Genomic DNA, 23,778 nt, shown 5'->3' with positions numbered 1-23,778 from the left:
TGGAAACTGATCCTCTGTCAACAAAGGGTGTCTAATTTCCAGTCTATCCTATTAAGAATTGACATGTGTCATTAGCGATTAAATTATTTATAAAATAATCAACGCGTGTTTGGTATCATAACTAAATAACTGTTTTTTATTTTTAAAAATAAAAACTATTTTTTTGAAAACAATAAGGTATGTTTGGTCTTGTATTTTCAGATTCAAAGTTACAAAAAAAAAAAAAAAAAAAAATTTTGAGAACAACAAAATGTTATTTTTTGTTTTAAAAAATAATTCACTTTTGGTTAATATTTTTTTTTCACTTTATGTCACATCATTTTTTTAAATCATTTTCTCTCTCATCACTTTCTCATTCATTATTTTCTCACATTATTTTCTCTCTCATCACCTCTCTCCTCATTTTCAGTCCGGGCCATGGCCAAGGCCAAGCTGAGGACGGGAGCAAGATCGAGGTCCAAGGCCAAGATTCGGGTCTAGGTCCGAGCTAGGGTTTGGGGCCAGGACTAGGGACAAGGTTCGAGGCTGGGACTGGGGACAGAGTTCGAGATCTGAGGCTGGGAACGGGGTCAGGCCCGGGGTGTTAGTTTTATAGTACTAAATCAGGTACGTAGTAGAATAATAATTATCTGATTATCATTGTATCATAGTCCAAAGATCTCCACATGTATATACATTAAATCTTAAAAAATAAATTACATGAAAGGAATAAATACATCTTGATGACTATCAGGATATCCTCGAAACTTCTCGTAATTTGGATCTAATAAATCCCACATCGTAGTCTTCCAAATCAATTCACCACACACATAGAGTAGTGAGAGCAACTTGGATAAAGTGTATAATTTGTTCTTGTTGAATCCTCAACACATGAGCAAGAACTGTTCTTGAGAGAAAAATAATCTTCCTTTTCTTTGTATTATTCAAAAATAGTGTATCGAAAATAGTGTATATAAAAGTGTGTTCTGAGTTCTCAAATTAGACATCTATTTATAATAATAAATTTAATAAATTAAATCATATATAATTATTCAAATAAGTATCTATAACTGAATCGGTTACTAATATTTCTCATGAGGGAATCTCTCAACTACTTGAGAGAATATCTCAACTAACTTCGAGAGAATATCTCAACTACTTTAAGAGAATTAATCAACTAAAAATATATTCAACTACTTTTGAAATTAAAATATTTATCTAATTGAATTAATTAATTATTAATTAACCCAAAAAGATAAAACCAATAAAGACTCCCACTGTATGGGGCGCATGCACAGTTTCTCGACACAGCGCATGTGGCGCCTTTGATGTCTTGTTTAAGACAATGAATGTGCTTTTTGTCTTGACAACTTTTGTCTTTTTTTCTATTTAAATTTGAAAAATTATTGTTACAAAAATAAAAAATTACTAAATAGATTTTTCCAAACAACATTATACAACTATCTATCCTTACCCTTGATAGTGTTCAAGGTGGTGATTTGGGGACCATAGACCTATAATTTTAGGCTCCAATAAACTAGATTATTTATTGAGTCTCATCAACTAAATAATCTTGTTTATTAATTCTATGATTACTCTACTATAAATATGAAATTGAAGTCTTAGTAAGTATAGAAGTATATTTACTGAGTTTTATTGCATTGTCTAATGATACAATCAATTCCAATGATTAGCCCTCCTTGTGTTGGTTCGTAATTAGTTTTGGTCAATTTACCATTTTACTCTTCTAATTACTTATTTCTCCTTTAGTAGCATTAATTCACTAGTGAAAGTATAATTTAGTTCTCATCTAAATTTGTGCGCAACTTTCTAGTTCCATAATTAACACATAAAGAAAATTGTTAACGCAGATTTTTGTTAACTAATAAATAAGTCTTTTTTGTAATAAACGATTTCCATAATTAATTAAGTAATAATTAATATTAATAATAGCAATAAATGACAAGAAGGTTTTTACGTGGTTTTGAAGTTAATTCTTCATAGTTCACAAGTCCATCTTATTTTGTGTTGATCAATTGTATACAAAATATAATTAATTATTTTACATAATGAATAATAGATATAATTCTCTCTCTTTTCCCTAAAAATAGTCGTCCCATGTTCCCTGAATTTTGTCTCTATTTATAGGAGTCTAGGATGATAGTTATTCTCTTGGGATCTTATCATTTATAACTGTTCATGAAACGTAGACATTCCCCACATTTCATATTTACATCACAAGGGATAATTATAAATAACCGTTGTAATTGCTCTTTGTCTTTATCTATAGACAGTTATGTTGACTACACTTCATACTTCTCACAATTCAATCAATACTTTTCTAAGCACTTCATCGTGAACCAACATCTAAGTATATGTTGTAGTATTCCTCACGTTCTTCTATTAATGTTGAGTGAGGTATATGCGAGATGCTTGGTACAGTATGACAAAAGCGAGATGAATCATGTTGAAAGTTTTTGTCTTTCTTTAAACATACTCAAGTGTATGTGGGTCAATGAGCTGCAAAATCATTATCTACCCTTTCCAAACAATTATGTAATGTATTCTATTTAACCCGAGATGGACTTTCTTTACTCGTCTCGTCGGTCTCATCGATCGATAGTTAGTACTCGTGTCTACCATTGTCTACAAAGTGGTGAGTTTGAGTATTTCTATCAATTGTACTTCCCGAGGCGAGTCATCTGAATGCATTTATTAATGCATAATTTTTGTTGGTTCGTATTCCAGCTATATTACATGTGTCAGCACCATATTGTTGCTCAAAATATGAGTATAACAATTTCTCCCTAAAAGCTGCTTTTTAAAATATAAATGATTTTTTAATTACGGGTACGATTGTACTTTTCCCATTTAAAAATTGCATGCTTTTATTTTGGTAGTTTAAAACATCAAGGTAAATCATTTTAGCATTTAATACTCCAACATTTCTCTTTCCAATAGTTCCCATTTGTTCGATTTATCATCATCGTGATCGAACGGTTGTCACCTTTTGGGTATAAGTTTCAAAATCCCTTCACTTTCGCCATTCTCACCCACGAAGCCCTTAGAACTCAAAAAAATATCAGCCACTTTCTTTTCTAAAATTGCATGCCCTCACTGTCTCTTACTTATTTTATTCAAATTTCAACCGATTGCATTTCTCAACCTCAAAATCACCAAGGTCCAGGCCTCTCAAACCAGGAGTTTTTATTAGAAAGTTCTTCGAGACCCAAATTTTTCCGTCAAACTAGTAAGTGGTTTTTCCTTAATTAATCTCTTTATTTTTTCCATTTGATTTCTTTACATATGCTTCTTTCTTTTTGCATCATGTTGTAAAACCCAAACTTGAAAACTATTTATATAAGACTTTAACCATATAAAACCAATTATAACCATTCATAGATATACACATAAAATTTTATAAGTCGGGATCCCGCATTCAAAACCACATTTGGAAAATACAAAATATACATATAATTTTCTTTTATATATTTCATATATCACATGATGACAACAAAATCTATCCCAAAATACAATATGATCGAAACCTTTAGGTTACACTGCCGCGATATGTACAATCATTGTCGAGCCTCCATCTCACTGTTCTTCTGCTTTAGCCATTCCCTTACCTACACAAGGTAGCAAACTGATGAGTCAACAGACTTACTAAGATATGCATAAAATATATATACCATGCAATACTGGCTTGTACCTAGGCCCTCATGTGCCTAATTACAAGACTCGCCAAATGGTCAAGAATGTTCTTAACGAAAGTACAACCTCTGTACCATATCCACTGAAGTACCACCTCCGTACTAGTGTTGGTAGGGTCAAATTGTACTTCTGGGTGCTACTGAGTGTTGTACCACATGCACTCTGTACCCACTTGTACTCGTGTTAGTAACATCGTAACATACCCTTAAACATCATACACTATACCAACACACTCAGTATTACAACTATTATAGTGTTGGTAGTGTAAACAATATAATTAACATCCATTCATACCGATATACACACACATGCCACCTAGGGGTAATTTGGTTATTTCTTAAACCCTGATTATTACCAACATTTCTAATGCCTACTAGGTTGCCCCACTACTACTAAAATACTAAACCATAAGAAAACGTGACTCACTATCGGCCCAACGTCACGTTCCACTGCTATCGGGCATAAATACAAAAAACAAGAAATTTCATATATATCATGAATAACGCATCCATAACTCAAATAAATCGTCATAAATACATAAATCATGGTTAATAATCTAATTCATAATTAAACCCTAATTATTTGCTAATCCATCATATTAAAATTAAGTGGTCTTCACAATTATTTCCCTGTTAAAAGGATTTTGTCCTCGAAATCTAACCTGAATAGCTCTGGATATTGAGTTCTTATGTTGGACTCCAACTCCCAAGTGGCTTCTTCCACTTTACTATTATTTCAGAGCACCTTAACCAACACTATGGTTTTATTTTGAAGAACTTTTTCCTTTCTATCCAGGATTTGCACTGGCTGCTCATCATAAGATAGATCTGGCTGTAGTTCTAGGGCTTCATAACTCAGAATATGTATTGGGTCTGATACATATTTCCTCAACATTGACACATGGAATACGTTATGCACAACTGATAATGCTAGTGGCAAGGCCAACCGATATGCCACCTGACCGACCTTCACAAGTATTTCGAAAGGCCCTATAAACCTAGGGCTTAGCTTGCCTTTCTTCCCAAAGCGTCTAATACCTTTCATTGGTGAAACCCGGAGGAAAACATGCTCTCCTGCTTGAAATGCAATATCTCTGCGCTTGGGGTCGGCATAACTTTTCTGCCTGCTTTGTGAAGCAAGCATTCGAGCTTTAATCTTGTCTATTGCCTCATTTGTCCTCTGAACTAATTCAGGGCCTATATACTTTTATTCTCAAGTTTTGTCCTAAAGAATTGGGGAACAACATTTTCTGCCATAAAGCAACTCATAGGGAGCCATCCTTATAGTACTCTGGTAACTATTATTGCAAGAGAATTCAACTAGAGGCAAATATTTACTCCATGAACCCCCAAAGTCCATGACACAAGCTTGTAACAAATCTTCAAGTATTTGAATTGTTCGCTCAGATTGCCCATTCGTTTGAGGATGAAAAGTTGTACAAAACTTCAGGTTGGTACCCATGGCTTTTTGCAGACTCACCTAAAATTTTGATGTGAACGTGTGATCCCTGTTTGAAACAATAGATTTTGGAACTCCATGGAGGCGAATTATTTCTTTTACATACAACTCTGCATACTGATCCACTGCATATGTTGTTTTCACAGGCAAAAAATGTGCTGATTTTGTGAAACGGTGAACTATGACCCATACTGAGTCATACATCCCTGTGGTTCAGGGTAATCTAACCACAAAGTCCATCGCAATGTCTTCCCACTTCCATTCAAGAAGTGTTAATGGCTGAAGTAGACCTTTCGGTCGCTGATGTTTTGCTTTAATTTGTTGGCAGGTCAAACATTTAACCACGTATTCCACTACATCCCTCTTCATCTCGTACCACCAATAATGAGGCTTCAAATCTTGATACATCTTGGTGGTACCCGGATGCAGTGAATAAGGTGTAGTGTGCACTTCATCCATTATCTCTTTTGTAAACTCAACATTTCTTGGAACACATACACGAGTCTTAATCAGTAATATTCCATTGCTTGAAATTGAGAAGTCCTTAGCTTTACCAGCTAATATCTCTTCTCGAACCTTAATTAATTCAGGATCTTCCAATTGTGTCGTTCTGATTCTTTCTAGTAAGTCCGAGTGGAGTGTCAGATTATGCAATTTTCCAACTACAAATTCAATGCTTGCCCTAGCTATATCCGAGTCTACTGAGAAAAAATCATTGCGGCACTGAAGGCTTGGTCAAGACCCTTTCAGCTCAAGGCATCTGCTACCACATTAGCCTTTCTGGGATGATACAAAATTTTACAATCATAGTCTTTAACCAGTTCTAGCCACCGCCTCTGTCTCATGTTTAAATCTTTCTAAGTAAAGAAGTACTTGAGACTTTTGTGGTTAGTGTAAATCTCACACCGTTCTCCATACAAGTAGTGTTGTTAAATTTTCAAGGCAAACACAACTGCTGCAAGTTCCAAATCATGGGTTGGATAACACTGTTCGTAGTCTTTTAGTTGTCGTGAGGCATAACCTTGTCTGCTTGCATCAATACACATCCCAAACCCTGTCTAGATGCATCACAATACACCACAAACTTTTCTTGATTAGTTGGCAAGGCTGAGAGTGGGGCTACAATTAACCGCTGCTTCAATTCTTGGAAGCTTTCCTCACACTTATCTGACCACACAAATCGTTGATTCTTTCTAGTCAACTCGGTCAATGACATTGCAATCTTAGAGAATCCTTCTACAAAACATTGATAGTAACCCGCTAAGCCGAGAAAACTTCGTACCTTAGTAACTATTTTCTGGCCTTGGCCAATTTTTTATTGACTCGACCTTCCTTGGATCCACCATAATCTCATCTTTTCTGACAATGAGTTTGAGAAAAGACACATGTGATAGCCAAAATCCACACTTTTTGAATTTTGCATAAAGTTTATGATCCGTGAGTCGTTGTAAAGCCATGTGAAGATGTTGCTCATGTTCTATTTTTGTCTACGAGCATACAAGGATGTCATCAATAAACACAATTACACAATTATCAAAGAAATCCTTGAATACTCGATTCATAAGATCCATGAAGGCTATTGGATTTGTTAATCCAAATGACATAACCAGGAACTCATAATGATCATACTTGGTTCGGAACGCTGTCTTCGGAATATCTTCCTCTCGAATTCTCAATTGATGGTAGCTTGATCGCAAATCAATCTTGGAGAAAACCGTCTTACCTTGAAGTTGATCAAACAGGTCATCAATTCTAGGTAAAGGATACTTGTTTTTAATGGTTAACTTGTTCAACTCTCAATAGTCGATGTACATCCGAAGATTCCCATCTTTCTTTTTCACAAACAAATTTAGAGCTCCCTAGGGAAAATGGTCCGGTAAACCCTAGATCTAGCATCCCCTGAAGTTGTATCTTTAGCTCCTTAAGCTATGCTGGAGCCATTCGATAAGGTGCTTTCGAAACAGGTTCTGCCCCATGTACAAAATCAATAATAAAGTGTATCCCCTGCTATGGTGGTAATCCTGGTAACTCCTTGGGAAACACATCCAAGAATTCCTTAACCACTCTGACCTCCTCAGGTCCAAGTACTCGGGCCTATGAGAATCAATCACAACCGCTAGAAATCCTACACATCCACTGCATAGTAAATCTCTAGCCTTCAACGCTGTAATTTTTGGGACACGAGAACCTTGAACTGTCCCGACATAAATAAATGGTTCCTCTTCCTCTAGTTGAAAAGTCACCATTTTTTGTTTGTAATCGATACTGGTTGAGTATTTAGACAGAAAATCCATTTCGAGTATAATGTCAAACTCTACCAAGGGTAAGTCCACTAAGTCAGCACTTAGTTCTTTGTTGGCAATTCTGATTAGCACGGAGCTAAACCATTTTCTGGAGATAATCAACTCTCCATTAGGAGCAGGGTTCCAAATCCTATCTCAAAGATATCACTAGGCCTACCCAACTGACTAAGTACCCTCGATGCTACATGTAAGTGTGTAGCCCCATAGTCAAACAAAACAATATAACTTAAGTTGTTGATAAGAAGCTGACCTGTAACTACTGAAGGACTGGCTGTAGCGTAACTTGGGTGATAGCAAATACCCGTGCTGGAGTAGGCTTGGCTTCTTTCTTAGGTTCATCTTTCTTCAGCTGAGGACAATCTTTCTTGAGGTGCTCGACTAGCCCACATTGATAACAAGCTCTTCGATTACACTCCCCAGGATGATGCTTCTTGCAACGCGAACAATCAGGATAGGAGTAAGTCTGACGTCCCCCTTTACTCTGATTTCCATGACACCTCTTGCTTTGACTTGAACTACCAGTAGTCGAAAAAATTCTTTTCTTTCGCTCAATGGTAGAATCACCAATCTCCTTACTAGGACTAGAAATAGAGAGGTACCAGCACTCGGGGCCTCTCGAGTCTCTTGTAGAATTTTTACTGCACCTTCTGCTCGAGACCCTTGTCAACCATTTCGGCATAAGTTGTGGTATCATCGGTTGCAATAACCAAATCATGCTAATTTTGGCATTCAATCCTGCCAAATACTTTTCTTTCTTGGTAAAATTTGTTTGTACTATTCTAGAAGCCAACTTGGCCAAACAATCAAATTTGGTTGTATATTCAGTAACTGTCATCTTCTCGCCCTGAACCAAATCAACAAACTCTTTCTGTTTTGCACTGTGACTGCCTCACTATAGTATTTGGCGTTAAATAGATCCCAAAATTCTTCCCAAGTCATTTTGGTGACGTCTCAAGTGAGGGACACCATTTCCCACCACACAAGGGCGTCCTCTTGAAACTGAAACGTGGTACACGCCACCCTATCATTTCCAGTAACTCCCATGAAGTTCAAAATTCTCTCCATCACTGTCAATCACTGCTCTGCTTTCAAAACATCAGGACCCCCAAAATTACGTGCATGTTTCCAGAACCGTCCATACATAAGTTCTATATAGTTGCCAGCAACAGGTTGTTCTACTGGCACCACAGGAACCACTACAGTTGGTGGTTGCGATGGAAGCACCATAGGAGCATCCTGCTGTCTAAGCCTTTGAATTTCTTCCTCTTGTTAAGTAATTCGAGCTTACATCTTAGCAAACCTTTGCTCCCAATCAAAAAGAGACTGAGGTGGATTTTCTTGGCCACCCCTTTGAGCTCAACCACGACCTCTGCCACGTCCACGGGGGTTTTGAGGGTTTCAACCTCCCCGACCACCTCCAGTCTCAACCATTTTGCCCTGACCTCTAACGTTTTACTAGGCGTCCATAATTTAGGACTTGGCTTGCAAACCCATAAGGCATATAGGTTAGACAGTGGTCAATACATAAGGCACATAGGTTAGACAGTGGGCAATACAACCAAGTTAAGTTTGAGTTCTTTAAACTCAAACTTGCATAACTTTTGCTACAACCACTCAAAAGAATTAAAACCACTTCTAAACAGTCCTAAATCACCTTAATAATCATTTCATAACCTTCCTAACTTATTCAACATGTTCTACTATAAATAGCCAGTGAAAACTAACAAAAACCCTAAAAATAAATAAATTTTAGGTTAGGTTTTATCTTAGAAGTTTAGAGGAGCTAGGGGTTGAACTCCTTGATGAATTCTAGCTAGGAAGAGGTTAAAAATTGTGGAAAACACTGAGTTTTGGCCCTGGTTAAGAAGCCACGAAGTAGAGGAAGAAGGAGAAAGTGATTTGGTGTTTTTTTGACTTTCTTTTTGCTTTTGACTTTGCTTTTTCTTTTTGGTTCCTTTTTATTTGCTTCCTAAGCAGCTGGTCATCCTCAAAAGGATGAGCCACAACCACCTATCCCTTCCAAAAAGAGTGACTAAGTTCTTAGGATAAAAAGACTAAAATGCCCTTATTTCCCCACAAAAGTTATCTCATAACCCTAGAGGTAAAATGGTGTAATTCTGTTATTTCGTTAAACTCTGGTATTCTAAGATATCCAATAATATTGCCCCATAAAATACTTGATACAAATTTGTATCCATGTGACTAAAATTGCCATTTGACCCATTTCCACTGTTATCAGGCATAAAAATGTAAAAATATGAAAATTCACAGATAGCATGCATATCACACATATAATTCAATAAAATCTCCGAAATTGAGAAATAATAATCATAACACATATTTTCATAAAAATAGAGTCTATAAAGCATAAAATACATAAATAATCACATAGTCATATTAATTAGTGCTAAGTGTCCCACTAATCCCATGTCTAAGTATAACGGTCATTACAACTATCCCTCCGTTAAACGGATTTCGCCCTGAAATCTAACCTGAATAACTCTGGATATTGCGTCCTCATATCAGACTCTAACTCCTAGGTGGCCTCTTCCACCTTCCATTCTTCCAGTGTACCTTGACTAAGGAGATAATCTTTTTCCGTAGAACTTTGTCCTTCCTATCGAGGATCTGAACTAGTTGTTCCTCATAAGATAGATTTGGTGCCAACTCTAGGGTATCATAACCCAATACATGAGTTGGATCAGATACATACTTCCTCAACATTGATACGTGAAAAACATTGTGCACTGTTGACAATGCTAAAGGTAAAGCTAGTCGATACGCTACTTGTCTAACCTTCTCGAGAATTTCAAATGGCCCTATGAACCTAGGACTTAACTTGCCCTTCTTTCCGAAGCGTTTTACACTTTTCATTGGTGAAATTTGTAGGAATACATATTCTCCTACCTGAAACTCTATGTCTCGGTGCTTAGGATCAACATAACTCTTTTGCCTACTTTGGGAAGTAAACATCCGTGCCTTGATCTTTTCGATGGCATCACTGGTCTTTTGAACTAACTCAAGACCCAAATACTTTCTTTCTCCAGTTTCATCCCAGTGAATAGGTGATCGACACTTCCTACCATACAACAAATCATAGGGAGACATCCTTATTGTACTCTGATAGTTGTTGCTATAAGAAAATTCTATTAATGGTATGTACTTGCTCCACGAACCTTCAAAATCTAACACACATGCTTGTAACATGTCCTCCGGAATTTCAATCATCCTTTTAGACTGACCATCTGTTTGGGGTGAAAAGCTGTACTAAACTTCAGCTTCGTACCCATGGACTTCTGGAGACTTTTCTAAAATTTGGAAGTAAATTTTGGATCTCTATCTGAAACTATGGATTTTGGAGCTCCATGGAGACGCACTATCTCCTAGCATACTGATACACTATAAAGGTGGTTTTCACTGGCAAAAAGTGTGTTGACTTTGTGAAATGATCCACTATTGCCCAAACGGAATCATATGTTCCGGTAGTTCTAGGTGATCCAACCACAAAATCCATGGTGATATCTTCCCATTTCAACTTAGAAAGTGTCAAGAGTTGTAGTAACCCTGTGGGTTTCTGATGTTCAGCCTTGATCTGTTGACAAGTCAAACACCTTGACACATAATCTACCACATCCCTCTTCATACCGCACCACTAATAATAAGGTTTCAAATCTTGATACATCTTGGTGGTACCTGGATGTAATGAATATGGAGTGGTGTGAGCTTCATCTAGAATCTCTTTCTTAAGCCCACTATCATTTGGAACACAAACTCGAGCCTTATAAAGTAGCATACCAGTATCAAAAACCGTGAAGTCCTTAACATATCTAGCTAAGACTTCCTCTCGAGTTTTGATTAACTCAGGATCTTCCAGTTGGGTACATTTGATTCTTTTTGTTAGGTCAAAATGAAGTGTCAAGTTACTAAGTTTGCCAACAACAAACTCAATACTTGTGTTGACCATGTCAGTGGTTAACTGGGGAGAAATTATCTTGGTACTACAAACTTGTCCAGGGCCCTTCCTACTCAGGGCATCAACCACTATATTGGCTTTTCTAATATGATAAAGAATCTCGCAATCCTAGTCCTTGACTAACTCTAACCACCATCTTTGTCTCATATTTAGATCTTTCTAAGTAAAGAAATACTTGAGACTCTTGTGGTGAGTATAAATTTCACACCATTTCCCATAAATGTAGTGTCACCAAATTTTTAATGCAAACACTACTGCTGCAAGTTCCAAATCATGTGTTGGTAACATTGCTCATACTCCTTCAGTTGACGAGAAGCATAAGTGATGACCGTATCGTCCTGCATCAGGACACACCCCAAACCATGTCTGGATGCATCACAGTATACCACAAACTTTTCTTTATTTGATGGTAAGGCTAACACCGGTGCTATGACTAGTCGCTTCTTCAGTTCTTGAAAACTGACTTCTTACTTATCAGACCACACAAATTGTTGGTTCTTAGTCAATTCTGTCAATGGCATGGAGATCTTAAAAAATCCCTCTATGACACGACGGTAGTATCCAGCAAAACCAATAAAGATTCTAACCTCAGAAATTGTCTTCGGTCTTGACCAATCTCTAACTGTTAACGCAGATTTTTGTTAACCAAATTTGAGCCTCATAGTGATGATTTCACACAGAAAAGAAAATAGAAGTTGTAAAAAATAAAAGAATGAACACAGGGGTTTTTACGTGGTTTTGCAATTAAAATACTGCATAGTCTACGAGTCAATCTTATTCAGATTTCTGATTGTTTTTCAGGGCCTCTCCTGTATGAGTTTTTTCGTCCCCTTTTGATCTTGTATGCCACAATTTATAATTACATAGTGGGCAGTAAATTACAAAAGTTGACTGTAATCTTTACAACAATTATTCCCTCAAATCATGGGATTTGATTACAAATCACGCTAAGTAAAATGTGGTTTTTATTTAGAATTCACACAGCTGTGAGTATCCCACTTTTATTGGACCGAGATGAATGCATATTTAAGATATAAGGTAAACCTTATCTTATGGGGATGCCTCGCTGGGAATGGAACCTAGTTAACTTTGATGGCGAGCTGGTGTTCATCATATAACTTCTCGAGGTTGATATTTTTTTAATTCTGATAACTATAGTTTCTGGTGTCGAGATTATCTTTCTCGCGTGCGTGCCATCTTACAACGAGATAGACGCCTCGCTATCTATCACCTTGACCCCCAAACTATTTATACTTAGTTTGTATATCATGTCATATACGCTAAGTGTTTTTATCGTTATCGTACCTCTTCCACGCAACGAGGTTAATGCCTCGTCATGAACACTTGCACTCACATGATTTCTCGTCGATACATAAATTAGCAGTTCGTACATTTCTGTCTCGCATAAGACTGTTCAGCCAACCAAGTTATAAACATACTCTACAAATTGTGCTTCTAACGAGTTGTTCCATGCCAAGTGTACTTACGATTGCGTGTTTGAGTTCTTTGTTCTTCCCAGCTCGACATGTGTCCTTTTCTGATGTGCTTACCGAATTTTGGATATAGCACAAACTAATTCAATCTTTCTTGGATCGACCATAATACCATTTTCACCGACAATATGACCTAGAAAGGATACTTGGGAGAACCAGAACTCACACTTCTTAAACTCAGCATAAAGTTTGCTTTCTCTAAGTAGTTGTAAGACCATTCGAAGATGTTGCTCATGTTCTGCTTCTGACTGAGAGTATACAAGGATGTCATTGATAAATACTATGACAAAGTTATCAAGAAAATCATTGAACACTCTATTCATAAGATCCATAAAGGTCGATGGAGCATTAGTTAATCCAAACGACATTACTAGAAACTCATAATGCCATACCTCATACGAAATGCAGCCTTCGGAATGTCTTCCTCTCGAATTCTCAACTGATTATACCCCGAGCAAAGATCAATCTTACAGAAGATTGTCTTCCCTTGAAGTTGATCAAACAAGTCATCGAATCTTACCAATGGATATTTGTTCTTCACTGTAAGCTTGTTCAACTCTCGGTAATCGATACACATCTGAAGGGATCCATCCTTCTTCTTGACAAACAATACCGGAGCTCCCCAGGGGGATACACTGGGTCAGGTAAACCCAATGTCTAACATCCCTTGAAGTTGAACTTTCAATTCTTTAAGTTCCGATGGAGCCATCCCATAGGTGCTTTAGAAACAAGCTCTGCTCCTGGTATCAGATCAATAATAAAATCTATTTCATGTTCGGGTGGTAAACTAAGTAATTCCTTAGGAATCACATCTAGAAACTCTTTAACCACCCTCACATATTTAGGCCCAACTGTTTCGAGTCTACTGGTATCAATCACTACTACCAAATAACCTATATGCCCATCTTATAATAAGTCTCTAGCTCTCAATACTGATATGATTGGAATTTGAGAGCCTTAAACTCTTCCCACAAATACAAATGGTTCCTCACCTACCGGTTATAAAGTACCATCTTTCTCATGCAGTCAACACTAGCTGCATACTTGGATAAGAAGCCATCCCCAAAATGATATCAAAGTCTACTAAAGATAACTCGATAAGATCAGTATTTAACTCCCTATCATCCACTGTGATTGGTAGAGCCCTAATCCACCTCCTGGAGATAACTAACTCCCCACTAGGTAAAAGGGTTCCAAAACCTAATTCATAACCATAACAGGGTCTACCCAGTTTATCAATTACTCTTGATGCCATGTAAGAGGGTGTAGCCCCAGAGTCAAACAATACAGTAAAATAGGAGTTATTTATAAAAAGCTGACCTGTAACAACTGATGGACTAGCCTCAGCATCTGTATGTGTAATGGCAAATACCCGAGCAGGAGTGAATATGAACTCCTTCTTTGGCTCACCCCTTGTCAATTGAGGGCACTCCCTCTTAAAGTGTCCCATCTTACCACACTAGAAGCAGGAATCTTGTTACATTCTCCCAAGTGATGTTTCTTACAACAAGGACTGGGTACGTAAATCCACCTTGATGACCACCACTCCGACCATGGTTCCCGCGGAACCTCTTGTTCTGCGTAGAATTTCTTGGTGTGAAAGGAGTCTTCCTTTTTGAATCAAAAATTGAATCACTACTACTCCTACCCAAACTAGAAAGAGGCGGAGTAGTGACTCGACAAGAACCCTGAGTCCTTCAAGGCTCATGCAAAAACTGTACTGCACCTTCAGCTCAAAGAGCCTTCTATACCATCATTGCATATGGGGTAGCATCATCGGTCGTAATTGTCAAATCATGACGGATCTTGGCATTAAGCCCACCTAGATACTTTTCCTTCTCAGTGTAATTTGTAGGTACTGTACCTAAGATTAATTTGGCCAGTTGTTCAAACTTGGTCGTATACTCCGTCACTAACATTGATTCTTCCTGAACCAATTGTGTAAACTCCTTCCATTTTGCACTGCGAACAACCTCATTATAATACTAGTAGTTAAACAGATCCTAGAATTCATCCCAAGTCATAACAGCGACATCCTGTGTGAGCAGTACTAACTCCCACCATACCAGGGCATCTTCCTGGAACTGAAATGTGGCACATGCCACTCTGTCGCTATAGGTCACTCCCATAAAATTTAGTATCCAATTCATAGTGGTTAGTCATTGCTCGACTTTCATAACATCATGGCCTCTTAGAAAGACCGAAGGTCCCTATTTCCGAAATCGTTCATACAGTGGTACCAACCTGTTGCCAGCTACAACATATTCCGCTGGCAACATTGGTACTGGAGCAATACCAATCTGAGGAAGAGGAGCAACCTGAGGGCCTTGCTGCCTCAGCCTAACAATCTCCTCATCTTGTTGCTGTATTCTAGCCTGCAACTCAGTAAACCTTTGCTCCCAATCTTGTGGAGCTTGTGGTGGATTAACATTACCCAGACCATGAGCCTGTCCACGTCCTCTACCTCGACCTCGTAGATGAGGGGGTTCTTAGTGGGCTTGATCGCCACTAGTTCCGATCACATTACCCTGACTTCGTACATTTTGCTGGGTATCCATATGATACTAGCTTGCGAACCCATAAGTCAGTTTAGTTAGGTAGTGGTCAACATAATAAACTTAAGACCACATACATGAGATCTTAGACACGCACATAATTAATTAATATATCACTAACATGTTTCCATCATGCTTTTCTAATTATAATAAGCTACTAAAACATGTAAAGGTTTACTGAACCGTGAGTCGAGCTTATATCTGATGATGATTGTACATATCTTGACAATTTAGTAGACAACTTGACAGCTCCGATACCAAAATTGTAACACCCTACTAGTTTAGGCGTGCTACAATACTTTTCATAATTACTGTGCAACCTTTGCTAATCAAAAGATTTATCAAAAGTGATAAAATTTAAACTTTAATAAATAAACATATATTGTATTACATTTATAAAATATGAGATCCCGTATGTATATTTTTCAACTTTACATAATCAAAAGATATCACACAGCGACTACAAAATCGTGAGCCCTAGTTGTCCCAAAGATCCAACACTCTAGGTCGAACTGTCTCGATATATACAATCTTCATCCAGCTCAAAACTCACTGCCGTTCAACAACAGCTTTGCCTTTACCTGCACATAACATAGCATCTGTGAGTCGACAGACTGAGTAAGAAAAGCATAAAACATAAATATATAACCGACCTACGACTAAGTGCCCATACACCTATCAACAAGTCATAAACTATGCAAACATGTATAATTGAGTCTCAAATGTTCTTGACCATAGTATAATTGACCATAATACCACTGCACTCATTACTCTAGTCGTACTAGTGTTGGTAGCATCAATCCATACTATAAGTACAACTAGCCATAATACCACATGCTCTCAATACTCCGATGTACTAGTGTTGGTAGCACTAGTTCATGCTTTCAAAAGTATAACCAACTATAATACCACATGCACTCAGTAATCTGGCGTACTAGTGTTTGTAGCATTGGTTCATACTTTCTGAATTGACAAACACATACATTCACGATATCAAGATGCAATCATATATACACCAACTATCGTTCTAACGGATATGTCATACATGTGGCAAACATATACATAAACATGTGCATATGTATGTGTGTTATACTAGTATTACTTCAATTTTGATTTTAGGTGTGCCGGTCAACCTTAGTGGAAATAGTTGCTGGTAATCGAAGGCCCTAAGTCACATTTCCAAAAAAACCAATAAGTGTTGCTCTAACACTTTTGGGGACTTAAATTGACAACTAAAATTTTCCCTATTGATAGATTTCATGGAAATACCCTAAGTATTGAGAAAACACTCAATCTGGATCCTGAGAAAAGTCTTAAGATAGACCTCCAAATTCTGCCTAACTCGGATGGCCCGAAACTCCACTATACCATTTTAAAACTTGCATAACTCCTGCAATTCTAAGCCAAACATTACAAAATTTTACAGGTTATCTAAAAACATTACAATACAAATTTTCATGAAGAAACCCCAATAAAATTCTCAACAAAAATCAAACTAAATGGCCGTCCTAAAACTGCCTAAATCAGATGGCCCGAAACCTCCCTGTCCGAGTTTGGAAATACCATAAATCATCCACTCCTGATCCAAACGTTACCAAATTTTGTAGAAAACCTAAAAACATCATAATTAACATATTTCATGAAGAAACCTTAATCAAATTCGCAACAGAAATCAAAATAAATGGCCGTCCTAAAACTACCTAAATCGGATGGCCCGAAACCTCCCTGTCTGAGTTTGGAAATCCCATAACTCTTCTAATCCTGATCCAAACATTACCAAATTTTTTAGAGCATCTAAAAACATCATAAAGAACATATTTCATGAAGAAAACTTAACCCAGTTCCTAACAAAATTCAAGTTATCACAACCAAGTTATAACTTTTGCTACAACCACCCAAAACAATCAAACCACTTCTAAAGGATCCTAAATAACCTTAATAATTATTTCATAACCTTCCTAAATTTATTCAAAATGTTCTACTATAAATAGCCACTGAAAACTAACAAAAACCCTGAATTTCAGCTAGGAATTGACTTTTCTTTTTGCTTTTGACTTTGCTTTTTCTTTTTGGTTCCTTTTTATTTGCTTTCTAAGCACCTGGTCATCCTCAAAAGGATGAGCCACAACGTATCCCTTCCAAAAAGAGTGACTAAGCTCTTAGGGTAAACAGACTAAAATGCCCTTATTTCCCCGCAAAGTTATCTCATAACCGTAGAGGTAAAATGGTCTAATTCTATTATTTCGTTAAACCCCGATATTCTAAGATATTCAATAATATTGTCCCATAAAATACTTGATACAAATTTGTATCCATGTGACTAAAATTGCCATTCAACCCATTTCCACTGTTACTGGGCATAAAAATATAAAAATATGAAAATTCATAGATAGCATGCATATCACACATATAATTCAATAAAATTTTCAGAATGGAGAAATAATAATCATATCTATATTTTCATGAAAATAGGGTCTATAAAGCATAAAATACATAAATAATCACATAGTTATATTAATTAGTGCTAAGTGTCCCACTAATCACATGTCTAAGTATAACGGCCATTACCAGTGGCCAGGCACAAAGTAAAAAAAATCCTAGAAAATAAAAAGGATGATTAAATTTAAGAATACTGAGATATAAGATAATGAAATTTATCTAGGTTGGTTTGAAATTGCAGAGCGAAGGAGGCGAAGGGCTGAATCTAGGCTGGTTTGAAATCACAGTAAGAAGGATGCACATGAACGAAATCGCCAGTGGTGATGTTGGAACGAAGGAAAGAAGGACAACGAAGGAGGATGGCTGAAGTCGCAGGGTACAAAGTGTGCATGGTGCCGATCTTGGATGGAGGAAAGAAGGTGGTGAGGAGGAAGGAAGGTGGGTAGGGATCGGGGAGGTGAGGAAGGTTATTTTTATAACATAAAGATATAACCGGGATATAAAAAATTAAGGGAAAAAAACAGGAATATTCTAAAAAGGGAAAAATATTACAACAATACTGTGGGCCGGCCCGATGAACATTTGTACAACCCAAAATGAAAATATTACAAAAATACCACTTGCCCTTACCTTCAGCCGCACGTCACAAACGGAGAGGATGAATGAACCTCCATCGATGCAGTCGGCTACGCAACCAGAATGAAACCAGATCGAACGTAAAACAACTGTAAATCCCGTCGAATTTCAATAGGAAACGAACAAATCCAACGATCTAAACAGAATTTTTTTAAAAAAAAGAGCAGGAAAACCGTGGAGAAACTGAAATTCAACATTTGATTTCGGTTTTTATAGTGCAATATCACTCAAACGAGCGTCGAAAATTCAGATTGAAGCAATGTAAATTTGTATTGAACAGATCTGGAGCTCCGACTCAAATCCAAAAAAAAGGTATGAACTGAAATTTTTTTTCAACAATGATACACGTCATTTTTAGTTGCATTCTGGTTGATTCACTGGTGTACAACAGGAAATTCATATGGTAAAAACAATAAACAAGAACTGATTCTGATTAAGGAACCAAGGGATACTAATAAGGTATTTTAATTTTTTTGCGTTGGCTTACAGTTGCATTATCGTTTGAAAATGGTTTAGAAATCATGAAGAAGTGTCAAATGACAAGTACCAAGAGCTAGCATATATACAAGGTAAGATTTATGTTAATGGTAGCAAATTAGTTTTATAATAGTTGTAAATCGATCTGATTCGAATAAACATGATGAAAAATGACAATGAGTAAGAACTATGTAATTTTGGGGATAGAATTGTGGTTTTTAAGTTGGTTTACAGTTGCATAATCATTTAATAATAGTTTCATTACGTTTTTTTGCAGGAATTTATTTTGGAAAAGATAGAGGACAGAACAGTTTGAGAAATGGTTAGTTTCCCAAAATTTAAATGAAGTTTCTTAATAGTTTTATTCTCGTTTCTTTGTAGTTTATTAACAACCAAAAAATGGCAAAATCAGGAATCAGGACAAGAAATACAATGCTTGAACAAAGGGACAGAGATAGAAGTAAGTTTGTACTCTATTTCATAACAGAATCAAACCAGTTTTAAAATTCGTTGCCTCGGACTAATAACCATTGCAAAAACACAGGTTAGGAAAGACATTCCATTCCTAGTCTTCTACAATGGACAATTCGATGATCGAATGAATTATAAAAATTATGAAGCCAGTGGACAGTACATTTCAGCCAATTGTAACTATGAAGATTTGCAACAGAAACTCAAAGATGTCCTGGAGTGCAACCAAGAAAACACTGTTTTGCAACTGAAATATCAAGTGAAGGAAGGATACCAACCATTGAGGATAAAGGATGATCAAAGCCTGCATTTCTACATACAACTCAAACTGAAAGACCCCGACTTCACAACATACCCAATGTGTGTGAATGTCATCAACAACCCAACAACAACCATCGATGCATCATTCTTTGGAAATGACAATTCATTAATTACACATACAAGCGCCTTCCAACCAATCGAATACAATGCAGCAACAACAGAAGACTCAACAAATCAACAACATATAATTGAAGCTACAGTACCGGAATTTGGGGGAGAAAGTTTTGACTTCATGGACTATGCAAAACTTGTGGCAGAGGAAATGGTTGAGCAACTGGAAAACAACAGAAAAAAGGAACCAGAAATCACAGATTATGACGAACTACTAATCACAGATCCGCATCATCCTGAAATAGAAGAAGCACAAATATACAAAGACAAAGAAACACTGCAGAGTGTGCTTGGTTTCTATGCAATTAGGAACAACTTCCAATTCAGAGTTAAAAAATCATGTGCAAGAACATACAAGATTTGTTGTTTGGATCCAAAATGCAAGTGGGCACTAACAGCATCCAGAAACGGGCCAACAAAGTCATTCATCATTCGAAAGTACGACAGAAAGGTGATACACACTTGTGATCTAAACATCAGATTTGCCGACAAGAGACAAGCTACAACGAAATTGATTGGAAACTACATCAAGCCACGGTTCACCAACATAAAAACAACTCAAACGCCACAAGACATCAGAGGAGAAATGAAACACAAGTATGGGGTGAGAATGAACTACATGAAAGCATGGAGAAGCAAAGAGCACGCGCAAGAAGAATTACGAGGAAAAGCCAACGAATCATACAGGTTGCTGCCCGGTTTTTTGCACATGTTGCAAAAAACTAATCCCGGAACAATAGTGCACATGGAAACAGAGGATGACAACAGCTTCAAGTACTTGTTTGTCGCACTGGATGCATCAATAAAAGGATGGAAGAAATGCAAACCTATAATAGTTGTTGACGGAACTTTCCTTAAATCAACATATGGAGGTACATTGCTCTCTGCTTGTACACAGGATGCAAATGGGCACATTTTTCCACTAGCTTTTTCTGTTGTGGATTCAGAAAACAACAACTCATGGCAATGGTTTTTCACAAAAGTGAGAGAAACATATGGGATTAGAGAGGAACAGTGCTTGATCTCAGATAGACATGAGAGCATAAGTAAGGCAACTTGTCAAGTATTTCCAGAAATCACACATTGCTATTGTGTATACCACCTGTTAAGCAACCTAAAAGCAACCTTCAAGAAGAATGCAAGCAAGCTGGATAAACCATTCTTCGCTGCAGCCAGAGCATACACAGAGAGGAAATTTGAATACCATATGAGCGAGTTGGACAGCTTGGACATCCGTGTAAGACCATATTTACAACAAGTTGGATACCACAAATGGTCAAGATACCACTGCAAAAACAACAGGTATTCAACTATGACTTCAAACATTGCTGAATCTCTAAATGCAGCAAACTTGGCAGCTAGAGAGCTACCAATCACAACACTGATGGAGTCATTGAGAGCATTGATTCAACAATGGACATACACAAACAGGAAAAAAGCACAGAAAACAACAACATTTTTAACACCTACAGCAGAGAAGAAATTAGTCGACAACTTTGTGGACTCATTGACAGAAAATGTAATGAAATGTTTAATATTTTAGTTGCATTATAGTTTCTTAATAGTTTGTTTGTCGTTGTTATACATATTAACAGTTTTACACTTAATCCGCAGGTAAAACCAATAAACGAGACCATGTTCGAAGTCGTTGAACTAACCAGATCATGGGTCATCAACCTCAAGGAGAAAACATGCAGTTGCAACAGATTCCAACTTGATGAGTTACCGTGTGCTCATGCGCTTGCTGTTATAAAAGAGATGAACTTGAATGTTTACAACTACTGTTCAGGTTATTACACCACGCGAACATGGCTTGAAACATACAACGGCTCAACATATCCGGTACACAATCACACAACTTGGGATGTGCCACAAAACATAAAAGATATCATTGTTCTGCCACCAAACCAAAAAATAAGATCTGGAAGACCAAGGAAACGAAGGTTTTTATCTGAATGGGATACAAAAAAACATAACAGGTGCAGCAAATGTGGACAACACGGACACAATCGAAAGACATGCAACAATCAAGCAATAAAATAGATACATATGAAATATTTGAATTGTTTAATTTTGTGTGCAAATTCAAACAGGTTGATCTGTGATGTTCTAAATACATGGGATTTCATTTTTATGAAATTTGAAACAGTTTTTTAATAGTTTCAAAATCGTTTTGTTACAGTTGCGACCCTTTGTAAATATTAAGTACAGGAATGACTTATTCTTTACAGTTTTAAAGGCAGTCAGTCAAGAATTGATAAAACATAACTAAAATAAAGGGAAAAGGATTAATGGAATACGAAGAATAAAAATACATTCATAGCACAATTTAGAAAAAATAAAAACATTGTTTGTATTCAGTTGGTTAATAGTTTCTCCATAGTTGTGCGACCGTATATAAGAACTTGAACAATTAAAAAAAACAAACAACTTTGGGAAATACAAACCTATACAATAAAGATATTATAAGGAGTAAATGTCAAATATCCTAAAAGTTTTAAACCAGGTACATAGTATAAAATCAAATATAATACCTACATTCAACCAACAACACTAAAAATTGTCTGGTAATAGATTCAACAAATAACAGAAAAGAGCCACCAAATTAAAAGATCCTATTTCTTCAATTTAGATGCCTTAGAAGACTTGCTTTGCTTCTCATCCTCGCTGTCAATGCTTTCGTCAATTTTCCTTTGGCCGTACGAGAAGAAAAGTGAAGCAAGTCGGGTACGATAAACTTCGATGTCAAAGTCTGCAGGGACATCCTTTCCGTGGATAAAGAATTCAGCAAAGGCAGCAACATATGCCCCGCAATCACTATAAAAAACAGAAGAAAAAGTAAACAATTTAGAAACTAAAAAACAACATAAAAGAAACTTAAAAGAAACACTCACTTCTTCTGCTGAGACGGAAGACCACTAAGCTCCACGATTCTGAATGGAGCTGTAGGGTCAGAAACTGAGGCAGGAGCTTGTGCCCTATTCTTCCAGAACCCAAGTAAATCGAAAAACAAAGGCAGCAACACGGAATAAGCCTTCATCGCATTCCTAGCTGCGACATTCATCTTCGCGGTCCTCAAAGAATTGTACAGAAACAACGTCCCTTCGTTCAAGTCAAGACGCCCAAAAACCCAATGACTTTCCCTTCTTAAATTGATGATGAATAGCACATGATCGGCTTCATACCAAGGCTTGGAACAGGGAATGCGCATACCTCGGATGTAATGCGCTATTGGGTGGGCAGCGTGAATGTGTGACATCTTAGTCTTCATTGACTTGGCCTTGTTATATTTGTGGTACAATGCTTGGATGGAATCATCAAAAAGACAATCAGTAGTTGCGAAATTCAACGTCACAGCGGAAGAATATTTACCTTTTTTCCGAAGGTAATAGAATATGGTGTTCATATGCTGAGAAAAAAAACAACACAGAAACACAAATGAAAAGGTTGAACAACTGTAAAAAAACTGAAATGCAGTATCAAAACTAAAAAACATTTATAAAGCAACTGAAAACAAACTATCATAACTACAATATAAATTGGAAACTTTACCGAGTCGTTCATAAACATGTCGCATGTAGCCAAATGATAAAACCAAGTTTTATCCTCAACATAATCAACACCTAGCCTAAAACCCGGGGTAAATTTCTTTGCGCCATCTTCATAACAATTATAATGCCTACAACAACAAAAAAACAGCAAAAAAATAGCATTAAAACAGGAATAAAACTGAAAAATAAAACATAATACAAAAACTGTAATATCCCGATAAGTTAAATGGTAAATAATTAGGGTTTATATTGATATTATGAATTAATCAGGTAATAAGTGGGATTATGATCCTACTA

General features: G+C 36.8%; 1 protein-coding gene across 1 annotated transcript; it reads left to right on the top strand.

Moving 5' to 3' along the window:
- Nucleotides 1–18,273: 18,273 nt before the first annotated feature.
- LOC133035826 (uncharacterized) lies at nt 18,274–22,111 on the top strand. Its single transcript, XM_061112196.1, has 4 exons — nt 18,274–18,352; nt 18,942–19,009; nt 19,515–21,449; nt 21,545–22,111. Exons 1-4 carry the CDS (start codon nt 18,274–18,276, stop codon nt 21,971–21,973), a joined length of 2,511 nt encoding a protein of 836 aa, XP_060968179.1. The 3' UTR covers nt 21,974–22,111.
- Nucleotides 22,112–23,778: the final 1,667 nt, after the last annotated feature.

The sequence above is a fragment of the Cannabis sativa genome, chromosome 1, assembly GCF_029168945.1.
Source record: "Cannabis sativa cultivar Pink pepper isolate KNU-18-1 chromosome 1, ASM2916894v1, whole genome shotgun sequence".
Classification (NCBI taxonomy): domain Eukaryota; kingdom Viridiplantae; phylum Streptophyta; class Magnoliopsida; order Rosales; family Cannabaceae; genus Cannabis; species Cannabis sativa.
The sequence above is the reverse complement of the archived record's forward strand: the minus strand, read 5'-3'. Positions and strand labels throughout refer to the sequence as shown.